Source organism: Chelonoidis abingdonii, chromosome 3 (genome assembly GCF_003597395.2).
Source record: "Chelonoidis abingdonii isolate Lonesome George chromosome 3, CheloAbing_2.0, whole genome shotgun sequence".
Lineage (NCBI taxonomy): Eukaryota > Metazoa > Chordata > Testudines > Testudinidae > Chelonoidis > Chelonoidis abingdonii.
In genome coordinates, this window is record NC_133771.1 from 151,375,978 (window position 1) to 151,401,222 (window position 25,245).

At 41.6% G+C, this 25,245-nt stretch overlaps 1 protein-coding gene across 1 annotated transcript in view; it reads left to right on the forward strand.

Moving 5' to 3' along the window:
• The window catches only part of LOC116820145 (maestro heat-like repeat-containing protein family member 7), a 47,249-nt gene extending 22,228 nt beyond the window's left edge, over positions 1-25,021 (forward strand). Inside the window, exons 8-23 of the mRNA XM_032772411.2 lie at positions 855-990; positions 2,256-2,356; positions 2,844-2,993; positions 5,513-5,667; positions 6,553-6,703; positions 7,266-7,459; positions 7,890-8,027; positions 8,149-8,266; positions 8,755-8,895; positions 9,736-9,912; positions 12,109-12,267; positions 12,539-12,661; positions 15,259-15,361; positions 16,393-16,458; positions 22,518-22,865; positions 24,101-25,021. Coding sequence (XP_032628302.1) covers positions 855-990; positions 2,256-2,356; positions 2,844-2,993; positions 5,513-5,667; positions 6,553-6,703; positions 7,266-7,459; positions 7,890-8,027; positions 8,149-8,266; positions 8,755-8,895; positions 9,736-9,912; positions 12,109-12,267; positions 12,539-12,661; positions 15,259-15,361; positions 16,393-16,458; positions 22,518-22,840 — 2,235 coding nt within the window. The 3' untranslated portion in view covers positions 22,841-22,865; positions 24,101-25,021. The remainder of the gene's footprint in view (positions 1-854; positions 991-2,255; positions 2,357-2,843; positions 2,994-5,512; positions 5,668-6,552; positions 6,704-7,265; positions 7,460-7,889; positions 8,028-8,148; positions 8,267-8,754; positions 8,896-9,735; positions 9,913-12,108; positions 12,268-12,538; positions 12,662-15,258; positions 15,362-16,392; positions 16,459-22,517; positions 22,866-24,100) is intronic.
• Positions 25,022-25,245: the final 224 nt, after the last annotated feature.

The following is a 25,245-nucleotide window of genomic DNA, read 5'->3' on the forward strand; positions in this document are numbered from 1 at the left end:
TGCAGCCTTCACCATGACCAGCTCCACTACACCAGCTGTGCCGCTCCTCCAGCTGTCCCTGCAAACCGCTTCACTACGCTCACTGTTCCATGGGCTGCTCCAACATGCTGCAAACTGCTCCGCTCTGCCAGCCACTTAACGATAGGTCTTCAGGCTCCCCCACTACTTAACACAGCACTCAGTGATTTCAGCTCTTAGTAGGGGAGCCCTGTGTGTACCATTGGCCCAACATGAACTCAGCTCAGCAGTCTCTAGATAGACTCCTAATGGAATCAAAATTAGTTCTACTCTTTTACAGTGGAGAGAGGAGGCAGTGCAACTGGTGTTCAAGGCCCTAAAAAGGGGCCCATACCATCAAGTACACACACCAATCCCCAACCTCTCTCTCTTCACTGGGTATTGGAACCCATGTCCCTTGTTTAGCAAGTGTCACTTAAGTTATATTGAGACATCTCTGTTATAAAGCAGTCTGGTAGTTCCTCATTCACATAACCAGCTGGCAACACTTTATTTATCCTGCCCCAATAACAAAGAAATTGGGGATCCCAGAGCTGTCAAAATAACCCTCCCAGGCTGCATTGGGCTATGCTGGGCATGCCCATGCAAATACCTGAGCATTCACAATTCCTGAAATTCTTTCCGCACTTCCCATAATTCACCACCAGATGTCAGGGTAGAGCTCATCCTGACTCTGCTTACATAAGCACAGTAATATGCTCGACAGCCAGTCTACACATACCCATCATAAGCATGTTAACAGGCACAAGGCCCAGGTGTGCCCATATATTCCCTGATGATCACACACCCTGTTATATGTTATCTATTGCTAATTGGATTCTTCTCTTTTTAATTAGACATCAATTGAATTCAGCAGACTGGGTCCCCTGGTTAGGCTGCTTGCCCTTCGATGCCATGACCCTGTGGACAACATCTGCTTCTTGGCAGCCCGGGCAGTATACAATTTGTATTGTATCCAGCTGGTTAAAAAACGTAAGTAAACATCCTTTTTCTACATCACTGGAAACTGAAAACTTCCTCCTTGGAGCTAACCCTTACAAGCCTTTCTTATTATTACCAACAGTTTGGTTTCAAAGTCCTAATGTAATCATTTCTGTTATTCTATAGCGCGGCACTGCATCATCAGGAAAGTAGTGAAATGGGCTACAGCTGCTACTAGCTATTTATTTATTTATTATTTAGGATATGTTTCCAGTTGAGCCCACAGTGCCCTGCATGGAGTACAGAAACATGGCTCCCTGCCTTGATGAGCTTATCAGTGCTCATACAGAACTGTTGTGCCTGGGAGTGTCATTGAAATAGATGCAAGTTTCCCTGAGGAGGGTGGAGGGATAAGGGAAGGGAAGTGAAAGGGAAAGAGCAAAGTACATAGAGAAATGAAATACAATATATACAGTTGTTTATAACAAGTATCTAGTATTAAGGTCATATTTGTCAAACTGAGGAGTACCTCGCCATGGGAGGGCTTGAAGGAGTAGCTATGGTGTAGGAAGAAAGTGTGGATAAGCCTCTCAGTCATTCTCCAGAATCTCCGCTTTCATTAAAAAAAAAATCGCTGGTCATTATGGTTTGAAAAGAAAACCTTGAAAATATGTTTACCAAGTATAACCAATGTAGGGGTGTATGCCTGAGCTTGCAGAGACCCTGAAACAATATCTCTGAGGTGTGAACTGTGCCACTCATTTCAATGGGTGCTAATTCAGGTACCAATAAAGATATTTTATGTGTCAACATTGTTAACTATTTCACTGCTGAATGTATGTAAGGGGAGGAAGTATATTTTGAAAATCTCAGTTTACTCTGCATAACTGGCTCCTTTTGGGGAGCATTTAACAGTGTGAGATGGGGCTGAGGGAGGCCATGTTTGGTCATACATCTGATGAAGTGGGTATTCACCCATGAAAGCTCATGCTCCAATATGATTGGTTTAATTTTCCTGAAGGGTGGGAAGCTCAGTTTCAAAAGGAAAACATTATTTTAGGAAGGAATAGCTCAGAATGAAGCCCGTTTTCCAGATTAATTCACAGGCTGATATCAGTCCAGTGAATAGTGCTCATACACTAGATACAAGGGCAAGGCTTGTGTTATATCCCTCACCAGCTATTCTACTGAATTTTGAACCAGTTGTAGACTTGTCTCCAGCTAGCATCATGGCCACATTCAGATACATTGACAAGAACGGAAAGAAATGTCACCTGAGAAATGACAAATGACACAAATGGGTGTATCTGTTTCAGAGCTTGAGAAGGGACATGGAGTGGAGAAGGTAGACACACTACAAAATCTGGGAACATACAGTCCCTCTGTGTTCTACAACAACACCTCACAAATCGCTAAGGTAATTACACTCAGTGCACTGAAAAATGAATGGTGTTTCCTTATGTGAGGAGTATAGAGCCATTGATCACAGCTCTATAGTGAAGGATGCAGCCACATATCATTATAAGCCCTTTTGAACTCCCCTTCAACTTTGGCTAGCAAAATTGATTTGTCCTAATTTTGCATTTACTGTAAAGTCCAAGGAAGCTTTTTCTTTTGAAACAAATTAGCCAAAATGTTTTTTTTGAGTTACAGGTAATGAAAAAGTAACCTGATTTTGGAGTTGCTCAATAACAGTTATAGTATGAGTATGGCTATTCAAAAATTTTCCGTTGATGCTGTTAATCAACTGAAAAACTGGGTTTTTGACCAAACAATTTTTTTGTATGTGACAAATATCTGGTTTGCTCAGAAAACTTGGAATTTTCATCAGAAAACAAAATACCCCAAACCAAAGACTTTTAGGAACTGTGTTACCATAACATGCTCTTTTCTGTTTGTTTTAGGCTTTTGCAGAGTATTTTACCCCACTTCAGCTAACAAACCTGGTTCTGACAGCACTTGATGGCTTGACAGATCCCAGGGAAAAAATATCGCGGGCAGCTGGAGAACTGCTCAGTGCGATTCTGGAAGAACGGGGAGCTGACCTGGAGAAGGTAGGAGATGGTGAGAGAGGCTGCTGTTAGAATTCTCTGTTCTGGAGCCAGGAGGTGTGGCTGCCGGCTCTCTGTGCTGAAATTGTGCAGTATCTTAGTTCCAATGCACTTTGTAAGAAAGTCGTGAAATGGCTCCTCTCTTCGGGGAGCCAGAATCTGGGTGCAGACGTTGGTTTTGCTGAGGTACTGCCATTATCTCATATTCTAGTTAAAAGTGTAGATTAGAGTGGCTTATGGAGCCACAATAATGACTCTATGGGTAAGCCCATAAAGTAGCTTCTATTATAAGCCCAATTTTGAAGTCTTTCTAGATTTCTGAGGGGCAGGGACCTCCTTTCTCCCTGAAATTTCTCATGCTTCCTCTTGGGCCAGTTTGCTTTGTACATTGAGAAGTAAAGAGAAGAGAGGATTTGGACAATTTTCAGTAAGGCTATATGGAAAATACGGTAGTTGTTAGATGTGAAAATTTGAAACTGGGAATTTTCTGAAGTTCTCCACAAACTTCATAATCTTTGAGAAAGGCATGAAAGGCCTTATAAGCAGTGAGAGGATATCTTTAAACGTTAAAGTACAGTGATGCAAAATAGTTAGGTCAAAGCAATATCAGCATTTCTATTACACACCTGATTTTGATGCCCCATCACTTCAAAACAAGTACTTCACTCCATCACTCCAAAACACTCTTCCCCCCCCCGAAATTTAGCATATGTGCTCTCTTGGCTGGGGAAGATTGAGGTGAATCAGACAATATATGTTTGATTTATGACTTTGAAAAAAAGATATTTTCTGCTTTTAGCAGACTTCTGACTTTGCTTTTCTTGAAATGTTGTATCTGACAAGTTGATCCACAGAGTCCATTTTAGTCACTTGTTCTCAATGAGATCTGGTACATAGACTGATATTAGAAGGTAGTATTGTTAGTTGTGGAGTTATTAGCTGTGAATATTTACATCTCTGAGAGCTGTGTGAGAATTATGGAGTTTATAAACTTCTTGCTACGTTTTGTTGAGCTGGTAAATTCAATAAACCGAATAACATTGGACTGAGGTGGTGGCAAACTTTGCAGCAGGGACACAGCACCCAGCCATGATACCGGGGAGAACTTGTGTGGATCCATAACACTGCTAGGGAAAAGGGAGACAAAATGAGTCTCCAATTTTTGTCTCTCCCCCAAGACACTGAATGACCTTCTGAGGACAGAGAAGCAGAGAGTTGCACCTGAAAGTAGAATAAAGGTAGTAAAGGAGTCAGGAATGCTGATACACACTGTATCCTATCCACACTACAGAAATATTCAGCAAACAGGCTGAGGCCTTACCACATCCCCATAGAGCAGTGGTTCTCAAGCTAGGGCCACTGCTTGTTCAGGAAAGCCCCTGGCGGGCTAGGTCGGTTTGTTTACCTGCCGTGTCTGCAGGTTCGCAGCTCCAGGCCAATGGGGGTTGCAGGAAGTGGTGCGGGCTGAGGGATGTGATGGCTCCCCTTCCTGCAGCCCCCATTGGCCTGGAGCAGCAAACCGCGGCCAGTGGGAGCTGTGATCGGCCAAATCTGTGGAGAAGGCAGGTAAACAAACCAGCCCGGCCCGCCAGGGGCTTTCCCTGAACAAGCAGCGGCCCTAGTTTGAGAACCACTGCCACAGAGGAGAGAAGAGAGGCACTTCCATTGTCATTCACTGTTGTGAAAAGGGTTTCTAAACAGGGTTTGCAGTAGTTATACTATATACATTAGATGGAAATGTAGGGTTATAGTTAAGGTGATTTGTGAATCCTTGACTTGTTCAATTCCATGACTTTCAAAAGTTTTTTTTTTTTTTTCATGAACCACAACCTTCTAATGAGATTCTTATGGTCTATGGCATATGTGTGTGTAAGTGAAAGGAAATATTGTCATTCTTTATTCCAATTCCTGCAGCTTTAATTGTAAAGGGGATGTCCATAGCCTGTGGAGAGGTGCAGCTTCCTATGGAATGAGAGTTAGTTCAAGATACAAAATGTTATAGAGGGATCATATTGTCCTCTCTCCCAACAAAACTTTAGATTTCCTCCACTGATTGTTGTTTTGTCTTAATCTGAAATAAGCCATGTAATAGAAATATGTTTGCTATTTTGTGGAGAGTGTGTGTGTGTGTATGTATGTGTATATATATGTGTCACATATGTATGTGTGTGTATATAAAATTATTTGTATAAAAGACATAAGTAAGTGTGGGTGGGTGGGTTGGTAGGTAGAAAAATTCCAGCTGTAACTCTGCCTGCCCAAAAAAGGATTTTGTCTGGGAATATATTTACCTATCTGGTGTTTCTCTGGGAGTCCCCTGCACTCCAGAAATTGACCTCTTTTGTTCTTTAGAAAGGTGTCCTCTTTGGAGAGGGGAACTCATCCTATTGCTGAGTGATCATCAGTGTGGTACTGAGATTTAAACTCACCAGGAGGGGGAAATAGAACAAGATCCTCCATCCCAAACATACAAACACATACACCCAAGTATAGGAAAAAACCTTTAACTGTTTTTCTTGCAGGTAGATGACACTCTGACTGGCATTTACAAGCGCCTCAGCCTCATCCATGAACCCATTACGAGGCAGGAAATGTTGAGGGCAGTGTGCTTCTTGGCTGGAAACAATACCAAGAAAGTGGTGCCTATCCTGTTGGACCACCATCTCCCATGGGACAGGTAGAAAGCTTGCCAGTGCTCTTCCTGCCTTGGGTCTCCAAATGTATGTTCCTTCTTTCTCTTTGTCTCAGCATTTTAAGCACTCGGATTTCATGTTACTCTCCTCATTGCACTGGTTTGTGATTAGAGCTAGTTGAAAAATAGGATATAATTTTCACAAAAAAATTCATCTTTTATTTGGCAAAAGTTGAAATTTTAACAACAAATTCAGTCAATTTTTTAAAAGTTTTGACCTGTTCTAATTGTGATTATTTGATGTGTTATAATCTATATCGTGTGATAGCTGATTGTATGGAAATGACATAGCTGGCTTTACTGGAAACCGTGAGACAGCCTACTTTCCTGGTGTAATAACACACAGTTGTGGCAAATGGAACCAGTGTCATGTCCATGTGATTGGTGGGGAATCCCTTCTTCCTTCTTTTTTCCTTTCCCAGGACACATTGTTTCTTATTTTTCTGCTCTCTGACCCCGGGCATGCTTCTACTCAAGACATCACCAATATATTTGGATAGGGAGACGAGTTATAGCAGTATAGGTTTGATCCACATAGATGGTCCATTCATGAGGGATAAATGGTATCTAGTGGTCTGAGCACAGAGCTAAGCATGAGTCCCCTGGGTTCTTTACCCAGCTATCAGTGTTTCGTTGTTTGATCATGAGCAAATCACTTTATAGCTCTGAGACTCAGTTTCTTCATCTGTAAATGCGGATAATTATACTTACTTACAGTACCGCACATAGGTGTTGTGAGACTTGTTTCACTGCAGCCCTCTGAGATCTTAGAATGGAAGTTGTTATAGAAGTGACTCCTGAGGTCCCATCCAACCCTGATAATCTATGATAAGTACAAAGTATTATTTTATTGGGCCTCTAAATTCGTAGCAACACAACTGAGCTATGGAGGTTCCTGGGCACCAGAAGAGAAACCACCCTCAATGTTCTTCAGTTGCTGATAACAATCCTGGAGGAGAAACCAGTCCAAAAAGTCAATAGCAGTATCTCTGATGATGAGACCTCCCTCCGGCCTGTTGCTGTGAGTATCCTAGCATTTCACAGGCTGTTTTTTTGAGAGCAAAAGGTATAACTGGAAATGCAAAGCCTTTAGGATGCTTTCTTTTTATTAGTATATAAGGGGAACACTCTGCCATCCTCTCAGGGCCTGGAAAATTCCTCATTAGATCATAGATTTATACTGGCCCTCCCTTTCCTTAAAGCCTTGAGAACTAGATGAGCCTTGTGTCTGAGCATCATGTGGAGTCAATTTAATACCCTTTGCATTTCTTTCTAAGGGTAGTGGATCGGCGGGCAGCAATCGATCCAGTGGGGGTTGATTTATTGCATCTAGTCTAGACATGATAAATCGACCCCGAGCGCTCTCACATCAACTCTGGTACTCCACTGGTGCAGGCATAGTCATTGGGGCAGTGGCAGCAGTCAACTCACTGCAGTGAAGACACCATGGGGAGTAGATCTAAATACATTGACTTCAGCTAAGTTATTCACATAGCTGAAGTTGCGTATCTTAGATCTATCACCCCTAGTGTAGACCAGGCCTAAGAAAGAAGAGTAACAGAATCTTGTTTTACCCTTTTCAGGTAACGTGTGCACTGTGTGAGATGCTCTCTGTCCCTGGCTGCAGAGATGCAGTGCAGGAACTTTACCCCAGCCTCTTATTGGCAGTGCTTAGTCATGTCCAGCAAGTCATTGAGCAGAACCCATTAGAGAACATGGTGGTCTACAGGAAAGAGTGTGGCCAGGGGCACAGGCCAAAGGCATTCGATCCTTCCAGGTAATTACTGAAAAGTCAAGGTTCTTATTAGTCTGGTTGTAACTCCTATAGTATTTCTGTTCTGATGAGCGTGTGGTTTATCTCACTGTGTGTTACATTTCCATACAGTCAGCAGGGTTTCTTTACTTACAAAGAATGGACAAAATGGATAGTCTCTGTATCATGCCTACAGAAACTAAGTGCAATATCTGAGCAGAAATGAGAAGAAAAGGCTCCCACAGTCCTTCTCCCATTACTTCAGTGATCACTCAGCTCCCCCTGCCCACTTCTGGTCTCTCCATTCTCTTGTTAACCTGAATTCTCAGCACCCTGCGTAATATTATATTATGTTATAATACAGTATCTGTGTCGTGGGGTTTCTGTAGACTCACGTAACTACAAGGAGCGGCACTGATGTCACTCAGTAACACTGGAATTGTTTTGAATCTAGCTGTGCTCTGGAGGCTGTGAAGATCCTCCTCTCAGGCGCTGGTTACTTCGAGGTGTTAGACTATGTAGAGGAACACAGAGGGTGGGACCTTCTCTCCAGCCCCAGTGACTACTATTGTGGAATAATGGAGATCACAAGGTAAGAGACAAAAGTCACTCATTTATCAGCCTGGAATCAGTTGGGGTCTTTGTTCCAGGAACTTGCTACACAATTCTTTTTTCACCTGAAAACGCACAGGTATGTTTGTGTCCTGTTGCAGTGCCATGGTGAAGCATTTGAAGCCTCTTCATCTGCACAGGATTTTTAACAAGCTGATCCCGCTGCTCAACAGTGAGAATGAGCATGATAAAATTATGTCCAGGGCCTTCTATGCTCAGGTAAGTTTCTTTAGCTACTTGCAGAGCTGGAGTTCTAGAGAGCATCTTGCTCCAGACCTATCCCAAAAGTGAATGGGGCATATGCAGTAGAAGATTTCAACAGCAAGTCTTATTGGGATGGAGACAGATCACCTAGGAGATGGTTCTAGTTCTCTTGGACCATATTAAATGGCACATTTTATCCATGGTTTTCACTTTTCAGTTCTTAGGGTCATCTCTACTAAATGACCCCTAATCTAACTCAGTGAAAACCATCACTATCACCATTTCAGTAAGGGAGATTTCCCTTCAAATCTAAATATTAATCTGATCTTGAAAACAGCTGTTTAACCCAGAGCTCAAAATGGCTGGCTTAAACCTCTGGGTGAGGTGTGAGCTTTCTCGACACAGCACAGTTTATTTCTCAGGAAAAAGATGATATCTACCCAGAGAATAGAACTGGAAAGTCTGTTGTTAATTGGCTGCATCTCATTTTGTGTTGCTTGTAGCTTCTCTGGCACCGTTCTGTGGCCCAAAGTCTGGAACTCGACGTCTTGGCCCCACTGAAAAAATGGATCCAAGAGCCAAATCCCATCATGAGGCTCCTGGGACTCAGAGGAATTAGTAATTTAGCTCTCCACCCAGGGAAGGTGAGAGATATATTATTCAATTATAAAACAAACCCCAGAAAAATACACTAGAAATGATGGTAATGCAGAACCGAATGCAGAGCAATTATGTGAGAACTAAGGCACTTGTGTCAGTGTCACTGAAACAGAGTAAAACCAAACCAAGAAGAAATAAAATTACTGGGCTTGATCATAGTTTAGGGGGTAACAATTAGATGAGCTCCAGTAGGTGATAATGCAGTCCTGGAACAAGAAAAAATTGTAAAACACACATTAGATAAGGGATAAAATAAACCTAGGATAAGACATTGTACAGTAAATTGTTCTGTCACTGGTAATTTTTAGAGTTGATCGCATAATGAAAAGCCATGTTTATTAATTTTTTAGTGAATAAACCACTGATTAACTGGCATTCATAGTGTCTGACAATTGGTTATTTGTGACTATTACGATGGCTACCAGTATGGAAATATTCATAAATCCTCAAAGTGTCACAAACTTGTAATGGAAGTTTGTTTTTCAAGACTGGACACTCACCTTTTGTTGTTCTCCTGTTAAATAGCTTCAGTCATCAATCAGGGAGCAGAAACAGTACTTTGTGACCAATCACAAATCCAGAGTTATGGATAACTGGAGCAGACAGCTGGCAAACTGTGGATAACCCACTCATAGTCTGAAAATTATTTGTTCAGACAATCCAGGGAATACTTGCAAATATAACAAATGCATCTTCCAAAATGAGAAATAGTTTACAAATTACTAATTAAATCCCCCCAAAGACTAAATTAATTGCATTTTTAGTTTTACTAATCCTATTCTACCAGTTCTCGTAGCTTTTAATAGGCTGCTGCTTCTGTGCAGGCGACACATCTCAGAAATCACCTTCCAGTCCTCCGGGAGTTCCTAAAAGAGAAAGAGGAGAGGATTGCAGAGCAGGCTGTGAAAGCCCTAAGAAATATTATTTACTACATGGAAGGGGAAGAGGTCAAGGTTGCATTCTGCCATATCGTCCGGCCTCTTTGGCAGCTAATTACTGACGTAAGGCAATAGCATGAATGACTCCGCATGTGTGCACAATGTTATACAAAGGAGTGTGGTAGTTACAGAGGATACAGTTAATGGAGTGGCTGAAGGCAAAGAGCCTCCAATACTTGTTTGCTTGTTTAATTTGCTTTGAGTAAATGGGCCTGTGCTGTTCATGCCTTTCAGGTCATATGATGAGCACTTTCACAAAGCATTATTGATGAAGAGTCAGAAATTCTTCAGCATACAAATAACAAACAAGCAGGGCACATCAGACAGTGCAGTAATGCTGAAAATCCTACAGATAGGGCATAGAAAAGGCCTATTAAGTCATTTCGTTATCTGAGGGAGCAAATGGAGGTTTGTTCCTTCAGGGCTTTCTCTAGTCTAATTTTCAATAATTAAAGCAAACAGATTTCCACCATTTCCCTTGGGAGATCTCCACAGTCCAAAAGACCCTCAGTGATAGGGTATGTTTCCAGTTGGACCAGCCTACGTTGTCTTTTAATCCCATTACGTCTAGTTACATCTGTTTTCACGGCCATAAATAGAGCCCTGCAACCCAGGTAATATGTATTGAGCAGGCCACCGAATTCTACCATCACATTGCTGATCTAACAGAACTTCAGGTACACAGCAGAGTATTGTGGAATGAATAAAAGATCTTGTTACTAATTGGTCTTGCTTTGTTTTTGTTCCTCTCTTTTCATTTTCCGTTCATTCACAACATTTTTTTCTTTCTTTATGTATATTTTGGTGTATCTTTTTGCAAGGTAATTTTTCGATAATGGTTAATAATCCCTTCTTTTCTTCCATCCTCCTATTGCCCCTTCCTTTTAGTATTTTGGTGTTCTCTCCTTCCTTCACCCATATTCTTTTTTTAATCTTTTCCCTTTCATGCCTTCCTCATCCCTTACCTTTCTTTCCTTATCTTCCCTCTTTGTACATACTCTTTCCTTTCTTTCTTCTTGTCTGCTATTCTCTTCATTCTTCTCTTTTAATCTATTCCCTTCTCTTCCCTTCCCCTTCTTTAATTTTCTTATCTCCCCTCCTACACACATACACATTCTACCCACTCCTCTCTGCATCTAGCACTTGCCAATCAGTCAAACTGCATTCCTCACCCATAGTTCACTCACTGTTTTCTACATGGCCCTGGCATGTGCAAGGTGAGGGTTGGGCAGAAAGGGGGAGAAAGAGGTTTCAGCTGCTGGCACCCTTTCAGATCTTGAGGACCATGGAGCCATATTGGTGGGAGTTCCTTCCCAGGTTCAGTCTGAGGAATCATGGGTTTTTCACTGCCCTCTCCCAGATAGGACAGAAGAGGAAAGTGAGAGGGAATCAGAGATCACCATCCCCTCCTCTTCACCTTGCCCTACCCCCTCACTGCTGAGCACACCTTCTGTAGACACAACATCGTATCTCACTAGGATGGACTGTTTAAGGTAAACTACTGCAGCCTGGCCTGAAAGCAGCACTTGTTTAAAATGCATATTTTGTTCCCTTCTTGACTGCATTTTGGTCAGGACAAGGTCCCCAGCACTGCCCCACAGACCTATACATTGAAAAATTCACTAGGAAACAAGCGGTGAATTGCCAGGGGTGGAGCACTGTGCTGGGGAATCTAGCTGCTTTTGTCCCTACTCTGTCCCTTTTACAGTTTGTACTTCTGTGTTTCATTTCAGCCATTTTATAATTGCAGTCAAAGAGATTGTGAATTCTAGTGCTAGTGATAAGTATCTGTGTGACAACACAGGATACTGCTGCCCTCTATCCACAGAAAAGGGGTCGCACAAACAATGGCACTGCAAGGAGCTCCATGCTGCCCTGCTGATGTGCCTCAGTCCTGACTTGGAAGGACTGTGAGGGAAGTCCAGTGTGCATGGTCTGTTCATTTCTTGGTGCTTTCTTATAGACTGCCAGCAAGAGTGCTGGTTGTGGTCATGATTTTTGTGATAAGGACCTGAGGAAACTCAATCAAATCACCAAACAGCCACTGGACCGAATCCACCACGATAAGACAATTCATATGCTGTGGTAGTGCTGACTGACATGTAGCTTATGCTGTTTTGCACCTTGCTTCTATATATCTAAAGAGTATGCTAATTGGCAGTGTTGATGATGTCACTTATGTTATGTGGAGATAATTGCAGTAGTTAATTGCAGGAGTCTTTCACCCTGAGAGGTTTCCCCATCTTTTGTCATTTGCAGGAGAGAGAGAAAGTGCGCATTTCTGCCATCATTGCCTTTGGCAAAATGCTGAAATGTGTGAACAAATATAAACCTGGACCTGTCATCCATAATGAAATCTACTATGCTCTGGTGCCTCTGATGCTCGTCATGCAGGGGAATAATCATGAGATACTAAAAGTGAGTCAGAGCTAAGGAACCTGAATTTTTAGGATCACTAGCCATGTGGAAGTTCCTCTCTACATCCAGGTTCCAGTAGAGAATCTTATCCTCAACCATCCTCAATCTTACCCTGTGATGAGAGGCAAGAGACACCTGACCTCTCCCTTCACTTCCCATGTCCTAGGAGTCTTTGACCTTATTCTTCATTCCGGTTGTATTTTCTCACCAATCATCAGCTTTCAATTCTTGTAACCTCGGGAACTCCTCCATATCTTTCTTTATCTTTCAGGCATGTGGAGACACCTTGGCAGAGTGTGCACAGGTAATGGGGTGGAACCATCCCAGAAACTTGTTCAGACAGATGACACTGAGTGACCATCTTCAGGTCTTGCAAGAGATGTGCACTTTTCTGGTAAGTGAACTCTGGATTTTCAATGGGGTTGGGAACAGGAGGTGCAAGCTAGTGCTTCCCCTCATTCTGAGTTTGGAGAAGCATAAGAGGCAATATAATGTGTCCTCGTCAGTGTATTAAGCTCACTAAGAAGACACTAGAATCTGTCTTTCATCACCACAGATGCCCCACCCCATGTTCCCATTTTACTTCCTTTCTACACAACTAATGCTGCTACATGGAAGCTTCTTCATTCCACACAGCAGCAAGAGCAGTTTCCTGTGAAGCAAAAAGCTCAGCTTCTTGAATAATTAATTATTGACAATAGCATTTTATAAAAATACCAACAAAACCTGTCACATAAGAATGGTCATACTAGGTTAGACCAATGGTCCATCTAGCCCAATATCCTGTATTCCAACAGTGGTTGTGCCAGATGCTTCAGAGGGAATGAACAGAACAGGGCAATTATCAAGTGATCCATCCCTTGTAGTCCAGTCCCAACAGTTGGCAGTTGGAGATTTAGGGACAGCCAGAGCATGGGGGTTGCATCCCTTACCATCTTGGCTAATAGCCATTGATGGACCTCCATCCTCCATGAATTTATCTAATTCTTCTTTGAACTCAGTTATCCTTTTTGAGATGAAGTGACCAGAATTGCACACAGTGTTCAAGGTGTGGGCATGCCATGGATTTATCTAGTGGCATTATCATATTTTCTGTCTTACTATCTATCGACCCTTTACTAATGGTTCCTAACATTGTTAGCTTTTTTGACTACCACTACATATTGCGTAGGTGTTTTCAGAAAACTATCCACACTGTCTCCAAGAACTTTTTCTTGAGTGGTAAAATACTAATTTAGACCCCGTCATTTGTATGTATAGTTGGGAGGATTATGTTTTCCAACGTGCATTACTTTGCATTTATCAATATTGAATTTCATCTGCCATTTTGTTGCCCCGCCATCCAGTTTTGTGTGATTCTTTTGTAACTCTTCACAAGTCAAAGTTAAGTCGAAAGCTGATTGTGTAATTCTTCAGTCAGCTTTTGACTCAGCTATCTTGAGTAATTTGTATTGTTTGCAAATTTTGTCATCTTACTGTTTACCTCTTTTTCCAGATCATTTATGAATATGTTGAACAGCACAGGTCCCGGTACAGATCGTGGAGGTCCCTACTATTTACCCCTCTCTATTCTGAAAACTGACCATTTATTCCTACTGTTTCTTTCTTATCTTTTAACCAGTTACTGTTCCATGAGAGGACCTTCCCTCTTATTTCATGACTGCCTACTTAATGGAAGGGCCTTTAGTATGGGACCTTGTCAAAGGCTTTCTGAAAGTCCACATACATCCGGGGTTCTCAAACTGGGGGTCGGGACCTCTTGGGGGTTGCGAGCTGTCAGCCTTCACCTCACTTTGCCTCCAGCATTTATAATGGTGTTAAATGTATTTTTCATTTATAAGGGGGCTTGCACTCAAAGGCTTGATATGTGAAAGAGGTCACCAGTACCAAAGTTTGAGAATGACTGATGTACGCTATATCCACTAGATCATTCTTGTCCACAGGCTTGTTGACACCCTCAAAAAATTCTAATAGAGTGGTAAGACATGATTTCCCTTTACAAAAGCTATGTTGACTCTTCCCCAACATTCTGTGTTTATCTGTGTGTCTGATAATTCTGTTCTTTGCTATAGTTTCAACCAGTTTGCCTGGTACTGAAATTAGCCTTACTGCATATAATTGCCAGGATTGGTGCTGGAGCCTTTTTCAAAAATTGGCAACACATTAGCTATCATCCAGTCATCTGGTACCGAGGCTAATTTCGGTGATTAGATTACATACCACAGTTAGTAGTTCTGCAGTTTTATATTTGAGTTCCTTCAGAACTCTTGGGTGAATGCCATCTGATCCTGGTGACTTATTACTGTTTAATTTATCAGTTTGTTCTAAAACCACTTATACTGATACCTCAATCTGGGACAGTTCCTTAGGTTTGTCATCTAAAAAGAATGTCTCAGGTGTGAGAATCTCCACCTCATGCTCTGCAGTGAAGACTGATGCAAAGAATTTATTTAGCTTCTCCGCAACTGATTTGTCTTCCTTGACTGCTCCTTTAGCACCTCTCCTCCAGTGGCCCCATTGATTGTTTGGCAGGCTTTCTGCTTCTGATGTACTTTTAAAAAATTACCTGTTAGTTTTTGTGTCTTTGCTAATTGTGCTTCAAATTCTTTTTTGGCCTGCCCAACCATACTTTAACTTTTGCCAGACTTTATGCTCCTTTCTATTTACCTCACTAAGATTCAACTTCCAGTTTTTAAAAGATGTCTCTTTGACTCTAAATGCTTATTTTACTGTAGGGACATTCCTAGTCTCAGTGCCTGCTGGTCAGTACCAGATGTCATACCATCAAGGTCAGGATGTCAGAGCCTTGAAAGCATCATTAAAATAGTCCCCCAATCAGAGGTGATTAATCGAATCTCTCTGCATTTGAATCCAAGCTGTGTGAAGGTGTCCTTTTACCCAGGGACAGTGGTGAACTCCGTGCTCTCCCACATGACTGGCCCAAGTGGGAAGGAGAGTCTTTACTATGGTGTATTTCTTGTTGTTTTCTAGGTGAGGAAATGCAGGAGAATGGTGGGGGACTTCTTACTTAAGAGCATAGCCTACCTAAACAACCCTCAGCCCCTTTTACGAGAGGCAGCAGCCAGGTTTATAGGTAAACACAATGGCTCAAACCCATTTTTTTTCATCATTCTTCTCTGTTTCCTCTAGCTGTGAGAACTGCATCCTTGGCTCCTAAGTTACTGAACTGAATCAGACCCCAGGGTTTTGTACAAAAAATGGGGCAATTGATGTCCTAACGGCTTAGTCCTCTGCATCTAGGAGAGTCCCTCTCTCCTGTTACCCCAGAGACTCTCTCTATTTTCTTCCTTCTAGAGCAATGGTTCTCAACCCGTTTATCATTGTGGGCTACAAGTTGAGAACCACAATGCCCCTACCCTAAAACTGCCCACAGTCCCCTATGCCCAGCACCCAGTGTGGGCTGGGATGCAGCAGGGAGCCAGAGCTGGACCCCATGCTGCAGTGGGGAGCCGAGCAGCGGCTGGAACCCCCAGCACTGGCCAAGAGCAGAGTGCCTGGACGGGCTGGCAGCCAGGACCTGAGAAGGGGGTCTGGAGTGGAGCCCCATCTAAAACCTGGGGCAAACCCCTAGTTCCCAGAGTGCCCCCCCCACCAAAAAACCCCTACCCACTCTCCCACCCCCTACCCCACTGTGGCGCTTACCAGTCCCGTGCTGGCAAGAGCGGTGGTGTAGGCTGCAAGAGGCTGTCTCCCCCTCAGCCAGCCCTGCTCCCTGCCAGACCAGAATGGCAAATTTTGAATTTTTTTTAGCACACAGCTGGGCCACAGCTGTGTGCTAATTGGGCTGCGCATTGAGAACTGCTGTTCTAGAGGAATTGCCCTACCTTTGCTCTTCTTCAGCTGGTCCCATGGGAATTTCTGTAGAGATCAGATCCTCAGATGTTGTAAATGGGTGCAGCTCCACTAAAATCATTTTACACTCCCTGAGGGCCTGGCCTCTAGCCTCCTTTAGAATTTGGCCTATTGGGAACTTCTTAGGAAACTTGGGACTTGGAGATTTGTCAGATTTCCCGAGAAAGCATCTTCCTACCTCCTTCATTTGAGAGGAGTGAAACTTTAGAAGTTATGTAAAGTACCTGATTTTTGTTTGTATTGCATATCCAGAGTTCACACTAAAGAATTTGAACTTAATTCAAGTTGACAGAGATGATGTGATGCTACTGCTCAATGGTAAGAAATTGCTTGTGATCCAGGTTCTTTTGCAATCTATAATGCGTCTTCATTTATTGTTATCAGGTGGCCTCTGCCTCCCCCACCCACCTGTCCTCTGGGCAGTAATTCAGGAGGAGTTTATAGAAATGGAGACAGTACCAATTACATTTTAAAATAATAATTAAGGCTATAAACAGAGAGAGTGCCATTATAGATACTTGTTACACCTGTTCTCGTTTATTATTAGGAGGGCAAACTGCAATATTTGTAATGGATAATTTATTCAGTAAATGTTGCCCTTTAGTTTGCTTGCAAATTATTTGTGAGCAGACTTCAGTTTTCTACAGATTTTGTTCATTATTCCAAAAATGCAAACAGTACTGTTCATACAAACCTCATTCAGCCTATGAGTTATCATTGATCTATTCTGCTTGTTTTATTTAAAAATTTGCTATTCATTATTTGCTATTTTTGTGATAAGTGGTTGCTCACACAAATCACATCTTCCTGAATGGAAGAATGAAACTTCTGTAAACAGGAGTGGGAAATCAAAGGTTTCCAATTGTTCATGCAAATGCTTGTGGTGTGGACCTTCCTATGGTTGCTTATTTTCACAAATATTTGTGAGTCTTTTGCTGTGTGAGAAAAAAGAGCATCCCTGGTTTACAGAAAATAGAAAGGGTCACAAATCAATCATTTTCTCAGCTCAGCTCATAACCTTCTGAAAAAAAATCTCAAGAAGACTTTAACTTTCCATGTTTAGTCTCAACCCACAGGTGAATTTCTGAAAATGCTGAGGAAAATCCCTTTTGCTACTTTTGAATTAAAAGAAAGCTAAGTTTTTATTCATCAATAATGCATAACAGCTAAATTTTAAATCTTTGCACAGCTAGTTTTGCATGAGTTAAAATAAGTTTTGGAGAAAATAATTAAACTAAAGTGAAAAATAGTATCAGAGCATGCTCAGTGGACATGTGCTAAGATTTTAATGGAAACTAAAAAAGTATCACTGTTTGTTATTTGTATTACAGTAACAGCCAAAAGTTAAGGATGAAGGGCTATGTTGTGTATAAATACAAAATAAAGTCCAGTCCCTGCACTGAAGAGCTTACAGTCTTAGAAGGACTATCCTCTACTTGTTTACATTAGAGGACTGAGGGAACTGCATGTTTTCTCTTACAAAGGGGCCAGCATGGACAGGGTTTCTCTGCAGGTGGCAAATTGGAAGTCTCTCCCTGAAAACAGGATTTCCGGTAAAACTGGTATGAAATCAGGGATAACAAAATTATGGACATAAAAAAAAAAGAAGTTGATCCTGGATCCTCCCATTGCTATATGTATTTCAGTTGTGAGTTAAATGTATATCTTAATGTGTGCAACATGGGCATAATCATCAGAGTCTTGGGTGAAATCTTACCCTCAATGAAGTCAATGGCAACAGAATTTCACTCCTTACCTTCCAATCCCCTGCCTTTGGGTCTGAAGTGCCTCTGCATTTCCAATGGCAAAAAGTAGAGGCAGTAAGCACAGAACTGGAGGAGTTGCTAAGCAGTATGCTTCTGTCTTTTGTTCAAGCCTGTGGCAGCCCTTGTGTTGCTGCTCTGTGGTGGTGTGCTCCATTGATCAGGGAAGAACGTGCTGGGGTTGGGAGGGAGCCAGGAGAAGCAGCAACTCTCCATGGCATCTTTATATGACATATCCAAGCAGCATTAACTCTCCCGCCATCCTCTCCCAGAAGGAGGCTTTGTGCAAGGAGGGAAACCACAGCTTTTGCCAAAGCCGTATTAACAGGGAAGACAAAGAAGCAGGGAAGTACCACAGAGCGGGCCAACTTCTCTGGCAGAGTCTTTGGCATCTATATCGTCTAAAGGCCTTGCTTTTTGTTTGCTCTCTGAGGCCTCAATCTCCTTCCTGTCCAGGGGACCCTGCAGCAGCATGTGATGCAAGTCAGACTTCTTGATCTTTTCTTCTGCCTCTTTCCCTTCTGTGAAAAAGCTGGTGGGACGGGTGGGTTAGTTAGACGGGTTTAAATTCTTACACTCTAATGAATTTGTGGGATTTAATGTATTTTTCAATTACTTTAGTGTTGAAAAATGCCAAACTGACATTGACCAACCCAGAAAGTTGAAATCTTCCTATTAATCTGCAGAATAGGTACAGCATGAGTAGTGACCATGCATGTTACCCCCTGCGCACCCCTATTGCCTCACCAATGTGCTTCAACCTGGACTGGGAGCGACATCATCGAGGGCTGAGACTGGAGTTTGGGCTCCAGGGGCCATACCTTTTTGTGGCATCTTTGCTGCAGCTGTCTAGAAGAGTGCACTTTGTGTGTTTGAAATCTGTCTAATAAGTTACTGGACTGAGATGGCAATATTTTTATTATAAATAATTCCTATATTTTTTGCAATAAATCACCAGAAATGGATGGGTCTTATGCAAGAGTTCAACAAAAATATGTAATATATCATTAGAAAGAATTTCATCCCTGGAGGACTGAAGGATTGCCAACCTTGTACCAATTTTTTTAATGGTGCTAAGGGAAATTCTAAGAATTTATTGACAACTTACTTCAGTGCCTGGAAAAAATAGATGAGAAAATGGTTACATTTGTAAAGCACTTAGAGGAGTGATGTCCAGATAATCCAGGATCAGTAATGGTAGCATAGTTTCTGTCATAGTGAATGCTGCCTTTCTAAGACAAGAGTTATTTGAAAGAGTTAAGAAAGTAATGGATAAATGAGGAAATAAATAAGTTTAGCTTTTCAAAAGGCTTTTGATAAAGTCCCTGACAAAAGACTGTTAAGGAAACTTAGTAACCAGAGAGCGAGAAGTACATTTTTGGCATTTTTTAATAACTTGTTAAAAGACAGAAAGCAACACAAAAAGCATGTTGCAGTCTCTCAAGGATCAGTAATAGGACCTGTTTTCAATATGTTTAATATCCTCCTGGAAGATGGGATGACTAGTGAGGTGGTGAAATTTGCTGATGACTCAGTCATTTAGATTAATTAAGACTTGGAAGAAGGAAGAGGAATTTTTAAGACTAGAAAATCAGGCAACATGATGAGGGAGAAAATTCAATTTAGATAAAAATGGGCACATTGAGGGGCTATGAATTGGTCGTGTCCCTCAGGAAGGAGACCGAGATGTCATTATGAACAGCTCAGTGAAGACTCATAAGTGCTGGGATAAATTGCACAGTAGCTTTTTAGCACTTCCTAATAAAGATAACTTTATTTATCTTGAGGTGGTGTAAAGCTAATTTATTTTCTTGGCTCTGCAGTGTACAGTTGACCATATTTGGATGTTTTACCTTGGTTTGTTATCTCCTTCGCTTTCAACAAAGCCAAGCAATGTTGTGTTGGGCTGGTTGCACGTTTGGATGGGAAATCTTCAAGCAACAGTGTAGGTCCAGTGTGTGAGATAGCAACTGTGATTCACAAAAAGAACAGGATTACTTGTGGCACCTTAGAGACTAACAAATTTATTGTAGCATAAGCTTTCGTGGGCTACAGCTCACTTCATCAGATGCATGTAGTGGAAAATGCAGAAGGAAGATATATATATATATATATATATATATATATATATATATATATAGATACACACACACACACAAGGAACTTGAAACAATGGGTGTTACCATACACATTATAAGGAGATTGATCAATTAAGGTGAGCTGTTGTCAGCAGGAGAAAAAAACTACTGTTTGTAGTGGTAATGAAAATGGCCCATTTCCAGCACTTGACAAGGAGATATAAGGAACTGTGTTTGTGGGGGTGGGGCGGGGGGAAGATAAGCATGGAAAATAGTTTTGTGTAAAGTTATTTTTCTCTCCTGCTGACAACAGCTCACCTTAACTGATCACTCTCCTTATAATGTGTATGGTAACACCCATTGTTTCATGTTCTGTGTGTGTGTGTGTATATATATATATATCTTCCTCCTGTATTTTCCATTACATGCATCCGATGAAGTGAGCTGTAGCCCACAAAAGCTTATGCTCAAATAAATTTGTTAGTCTCTAAGGTGCCACAAGTACTCCTATTCTTTTTGCGGATACAGACTAACATGGCTAGTACTCTGAAAATTATGATTCAGTGAGCAGCACTCTTCCTTCTGAATGAGTTCTAAACTGATGCCAGACTATGTTTCTAGGAGGCAGCATGCTGCTGCAGGCATTACCCAAAGCTGAGATCTCAGTCTTTTCTGATTATTGAAGATGCCCTTAATAAGACTATTTGAATTTTCGTGTCCTGGCCAAATTTCAGTGGGAGCAACTACATTGTGCATATCTAAATCCTCCTGGAGCTGCAGAAGGATAAAAGTTGTCTTCATTTTGTGTCCTGAAATGTGTGTAGCGGGATTGTGCACTTGAAGGAATCCTTGTGTATAGTTTGTATTTGAATTTTTAAGTGTATAAAGTGCTTAGTGATCCTTCAGGATGAAAGCCCATTATATAAATATAAGGGACCTAATTCTGCTCCCATTGACAGGTATAAAATAGGAGAACCTTTATTAAAGTCAGTGAGGAATATTTGGCCATCTGGCTGAGTTGCACTTGGCACAGGTCTGGAGGCAGGGCAGGGGGTGGTTTATATCACCTCCGCTGCTCCCTAATCCTTGTATAGTCTCAGGACTGCTCTAAGTTGCGTCCAGCTCCCCTGGGCAATGGCCCTCCTGTCATGTGCTATTTCCCTTGGTCAGGCCCCATTGCTGAGGGGTGAGGATAGCACCGTGCCACTACTGGCTCTGCCTTTCTTGGGAATACCCTTCCACTGGGGAAGTGCTCAGGAGATCAATTAAAACAGCTCTATGGCCCCTTTGCCCCAGTGGGCTGGCAAAAAGGGGCCAGTGATGTAGCCCTGTAGTGTCACAGTGTTGTAAAACGAATGTAACTGAGATCGAAATTAGGCTCATAATATTATTTCCCTTATGATATAGTATTACATACTTAGCTTAAAGGCATATTGAGTTTTTATTTGCTTTCTTCTGAAGCATCAGGTACCAGCCACTGCCATGATAGGATACTAGACTATTGCACTACAACGCCTTTTGTATTCTTAACTCATTTCACATAGTTATCCAATAGAATTCGAACCAATGATTTGAAAATGAAAGCCTTTATAGACCAGTCCCAATCCTCAGCACTGAAGTCTTTATTCTTATTTAAAATAGATTCAAATGAGGCTTATAAAATGAATTAGAAATGGGGGAAAAAGCACTATTTCAGGAATGTACCCTACAGTGCTTTGTGTAGTAATGTGGTAAACATCAGTCAAGTCATAAGGCATCCAGCCCCTTTTTCTTGAAGACTATACTACAGTTTGAAAGACTTCACTATTTGTCATTTTTTTCACATTTAGTCTACATCTTTTGTGCTTAATGTCATCCCATTATTTCTAGTTACATCCCTTTACAATTCCTAACCCCTCTTCTGATAGAAGGAGAGTTCCCAGGTGTGAGTGTGTTCCAGCTTTCCCATTTACAGAGGAGAAATGAAGACTTCACAAATTGAACTAGATCAGGGGTTGGCAACCTTTCAGAAGTGGTGTGCCAAGTCTTTATTTATTCACTCTAATTTAAAGTTCTGAGTGCCAGTAATACATTTTAACCTTTTTAGACATTCTCTTTCTATAAGTCTATAATATATAACTAACTATTGTTGTATGTAAAGTAAATGAGGTTTTTAAAATGTTTAAGAAGCTTCATTTAAAATTAAATAAAATGCAGAGCCCCCCGGACCGGTGGCCAGGACCCAGGCACTGTGAGTGCCACTGAAAATCAGCTCCCATGCCAAAGGTTGCCTACCCCTGAACTAGGTAGTTCTCAATCTATGGCATCTAACTAGTGTGATGACTGAATGCTTTGGCCTGAAGGTGGTGATGGGGGGGTGAGGAAGGCTAAATTCTCATCCTGGCACATAGGGCATATTAGAAATAATATATATTCTCTGCGTCTGATGTTGGGATATGGCATGGGGTCCAGGAAAATGGCATAAGATAATGGAGCCTAATGAAATGTCATCTCATTAATACTGTGTGCCTTGACTTGCATTTCTTCTTGGTTTCAGCTCTTGATGATCTCAAATATGACCCTGTAGCCTCAGTCTGCATTACAACTTTAGACACCATAACAAATATTGAGACAGCTTGTTTGCCTGAAGCAGAACCTCTTTCCGGATTGAGGAGGTTTTTCTGCTCTCTGCCTGTTCAAAGAAAGATGAAGATTTTTAAAGACAGAGAAATCCCATTAAAGTTCAAGTCCAGCTCAAAGCAATTGAGAGGCAAGACTGTCCCTGAAGATACCTCAAAAGCAGACCAAGAAGAAGGGGAAAAGAGCATGAAACAGAAGCTATGGAAGCTCACAAGGAATCTGAAAAGGAAAAGACTCTAATGTTGGGGAAATATCTTCCTCAAAGGTATTTTCTACCCTCTCACATTCCAGTAATTATTGATTCTGTTGAATGTCATGCTGAGAGAGGTCATGTGAACTTGAATGGGAGACTGCCACTCCCCAGCCTACCTCGGATGGGTTAGAATTATTGAACCTGAGACAAGAAATCCCATTGTATCTTCCATATTCACCCTCCGGGCATGTGTTCAAGATCACATTCTCCCAATATATCAGATACATATGTTTATCTAGTTCACTGTAGTTGAGTACGCCATAGACCTCAGAGAACCCCATTGACCAAGCCAAGTGAGGATGTTACTTATTTATCATGGAGGAGAGAAGGCAGGCAATATACCTGTAAGAGTATCTTTAGTTTTTTGTTCATAATCAGTGATTTAGAACATTTGTTAACCTGAAACTCCGAAGTTTCAATATATGGATATCCCACTAGGACACTTATGAACAGCGATAAAGGAGCAAAGTTAAGGGGTTTTTTTGTGTGTGGAACTTAGTCCAAATTTTCTAACTTTGAAATGGTTGTCCTATAATAAAGATGAGGTTATTTTCAATTTTTGGATATTTGTTTACAAACAGAATTCTGTCTCAATTCCCGCCCCCTGAAAATACAGTGCCTGCCATTAAAATCTTAGCATCTGTCAATCAGGTTTTTTGTATTCACATTTTGAGATTTTATAATCTCCACTTCTTATTTATTGCCAATAGGTGGTGATAGTGCATTCTGTGCATACAGAAGCACAAGTTCATCTGCTTCCTGGTCCCATGCTAGTTCCTTTTGCCCCAGTTCAGCCAGGGCTTGAGTGTTGTAAGAATCTGATTACTAACAGAAGTGATGATTACACAGCACCATGTTGCATCTACAGGCTTCTCTGCACAGTGGCTCTGGCCATACTTCGTGTCTATGAACTGGAAAATATATCCCTCCTCCCTTCCTAAAAATGTAAAAGTGTTCAGTTATTTTAAAAAGGTGCTTTTACCAAGATGCCTTGTGTTCCTGGTCTGGATTTTGATCTTTTATGTGGTTCACTCTTTGGAATGAATTAAAGAATTTACACAGAAGAAAAGGAAGGAAAATCAGGAAAAATTACATTGTATTTGTTGATTGCTATTCTGGAACCAAAGTAGAAATGATGGTGGCACTTCCCTTTTACACCTTCCATATTGGTAGCAAGCAGTGGGGATGTGAACGTGGCATTGCAGTAACTATTCTTGCTAATCCATGCTACTTTCCTTACCTCATAGGTGCTGCACCTGCACATAAAAAACAGAAATTGACTGTGCTGATTGGTCTGCAAACCCTCCAGTAGCTGCTAAAAGAGTGAAAAAGTGGAGTCACCCAGAGCAGCTGAACCAACTGAGGAAGGAAGAGATCAGGAGATTTGGCAGGGGGACATGAAGTGTTTAGGTCTGATGGACATGAAGGAGACAGAAGATGCAGGAGAGAGATGCAGGAACAGACACATGAGACAAGGAAAGTGACAGTCTCAAACCATTTCTTTGGAGCACAAAGCTGCAGATGGAGAGGGTCAGAGCTGGGGTGGGAGGGAGAGTGCATACAGCACAAAAGGGAACTGCAAAATCAGGCCATGGTTATTCTCTACATGACAGAAGGTTTCCATACTGTCCTGGCATCTGCCTACCACATAGCCAGAGATTATCTACCATCAGCTTTACTCTAGCAGTTACCACTTCAGTGACGTCCTGCAAGCTATACCCTCCTCCTAGCACAAGTGCCAGAACTATAGTCTGGTTGTGTCCCCGCTTCCTCCTGGCTAATAGCAATAGAGTTAATTTCCCCTCTCTCTGATTTTGCTTTGTTTGCTAGTGTTCATTAACAGTTGTGGGGTTTTTAAATAAATGTTGTGATGCTATTTTTCTTGAGTGATCACCACACTGTTAGCAAACGTGAGTGCCCAAAATGATCATTACAGTGCATTTGTCTGTAATCACCCTGATCACCATTTCCAGCACAGGACCTTGCCTTGGCACCAGTCTAACTTTTGTGTAAATAAAATCAAGTCGTGGAATCACAGTAGCACTGGTGGGTGTCATCCCTAACTATAAAAAACAATGAGGAGTCCTTGTGGTGCCTTAGAGACTAACAAATTTATTTCGGCATAAGCTTTCGTGGGCTTGAACCCATTTCATCAGATATATGGAGTGAAAAATACAGGAGCAGGTATAAATTCATGAAAGGATGGGAGTTGCTTTACCAAGTGTGAGGTCAGTCTAATGAGATAAATCAATTAAGGGACTGATTGATACCAAGGGAGGAAAAATAACTTTTGAAGTAGTAAGAGAGTGGCCCATTACAGACAGTTGATAAGAAGGTGTGAGTAACAATAGGGAGAAATTAGTATTGTGGAAATGAAGTTCAGGTTTTGTAG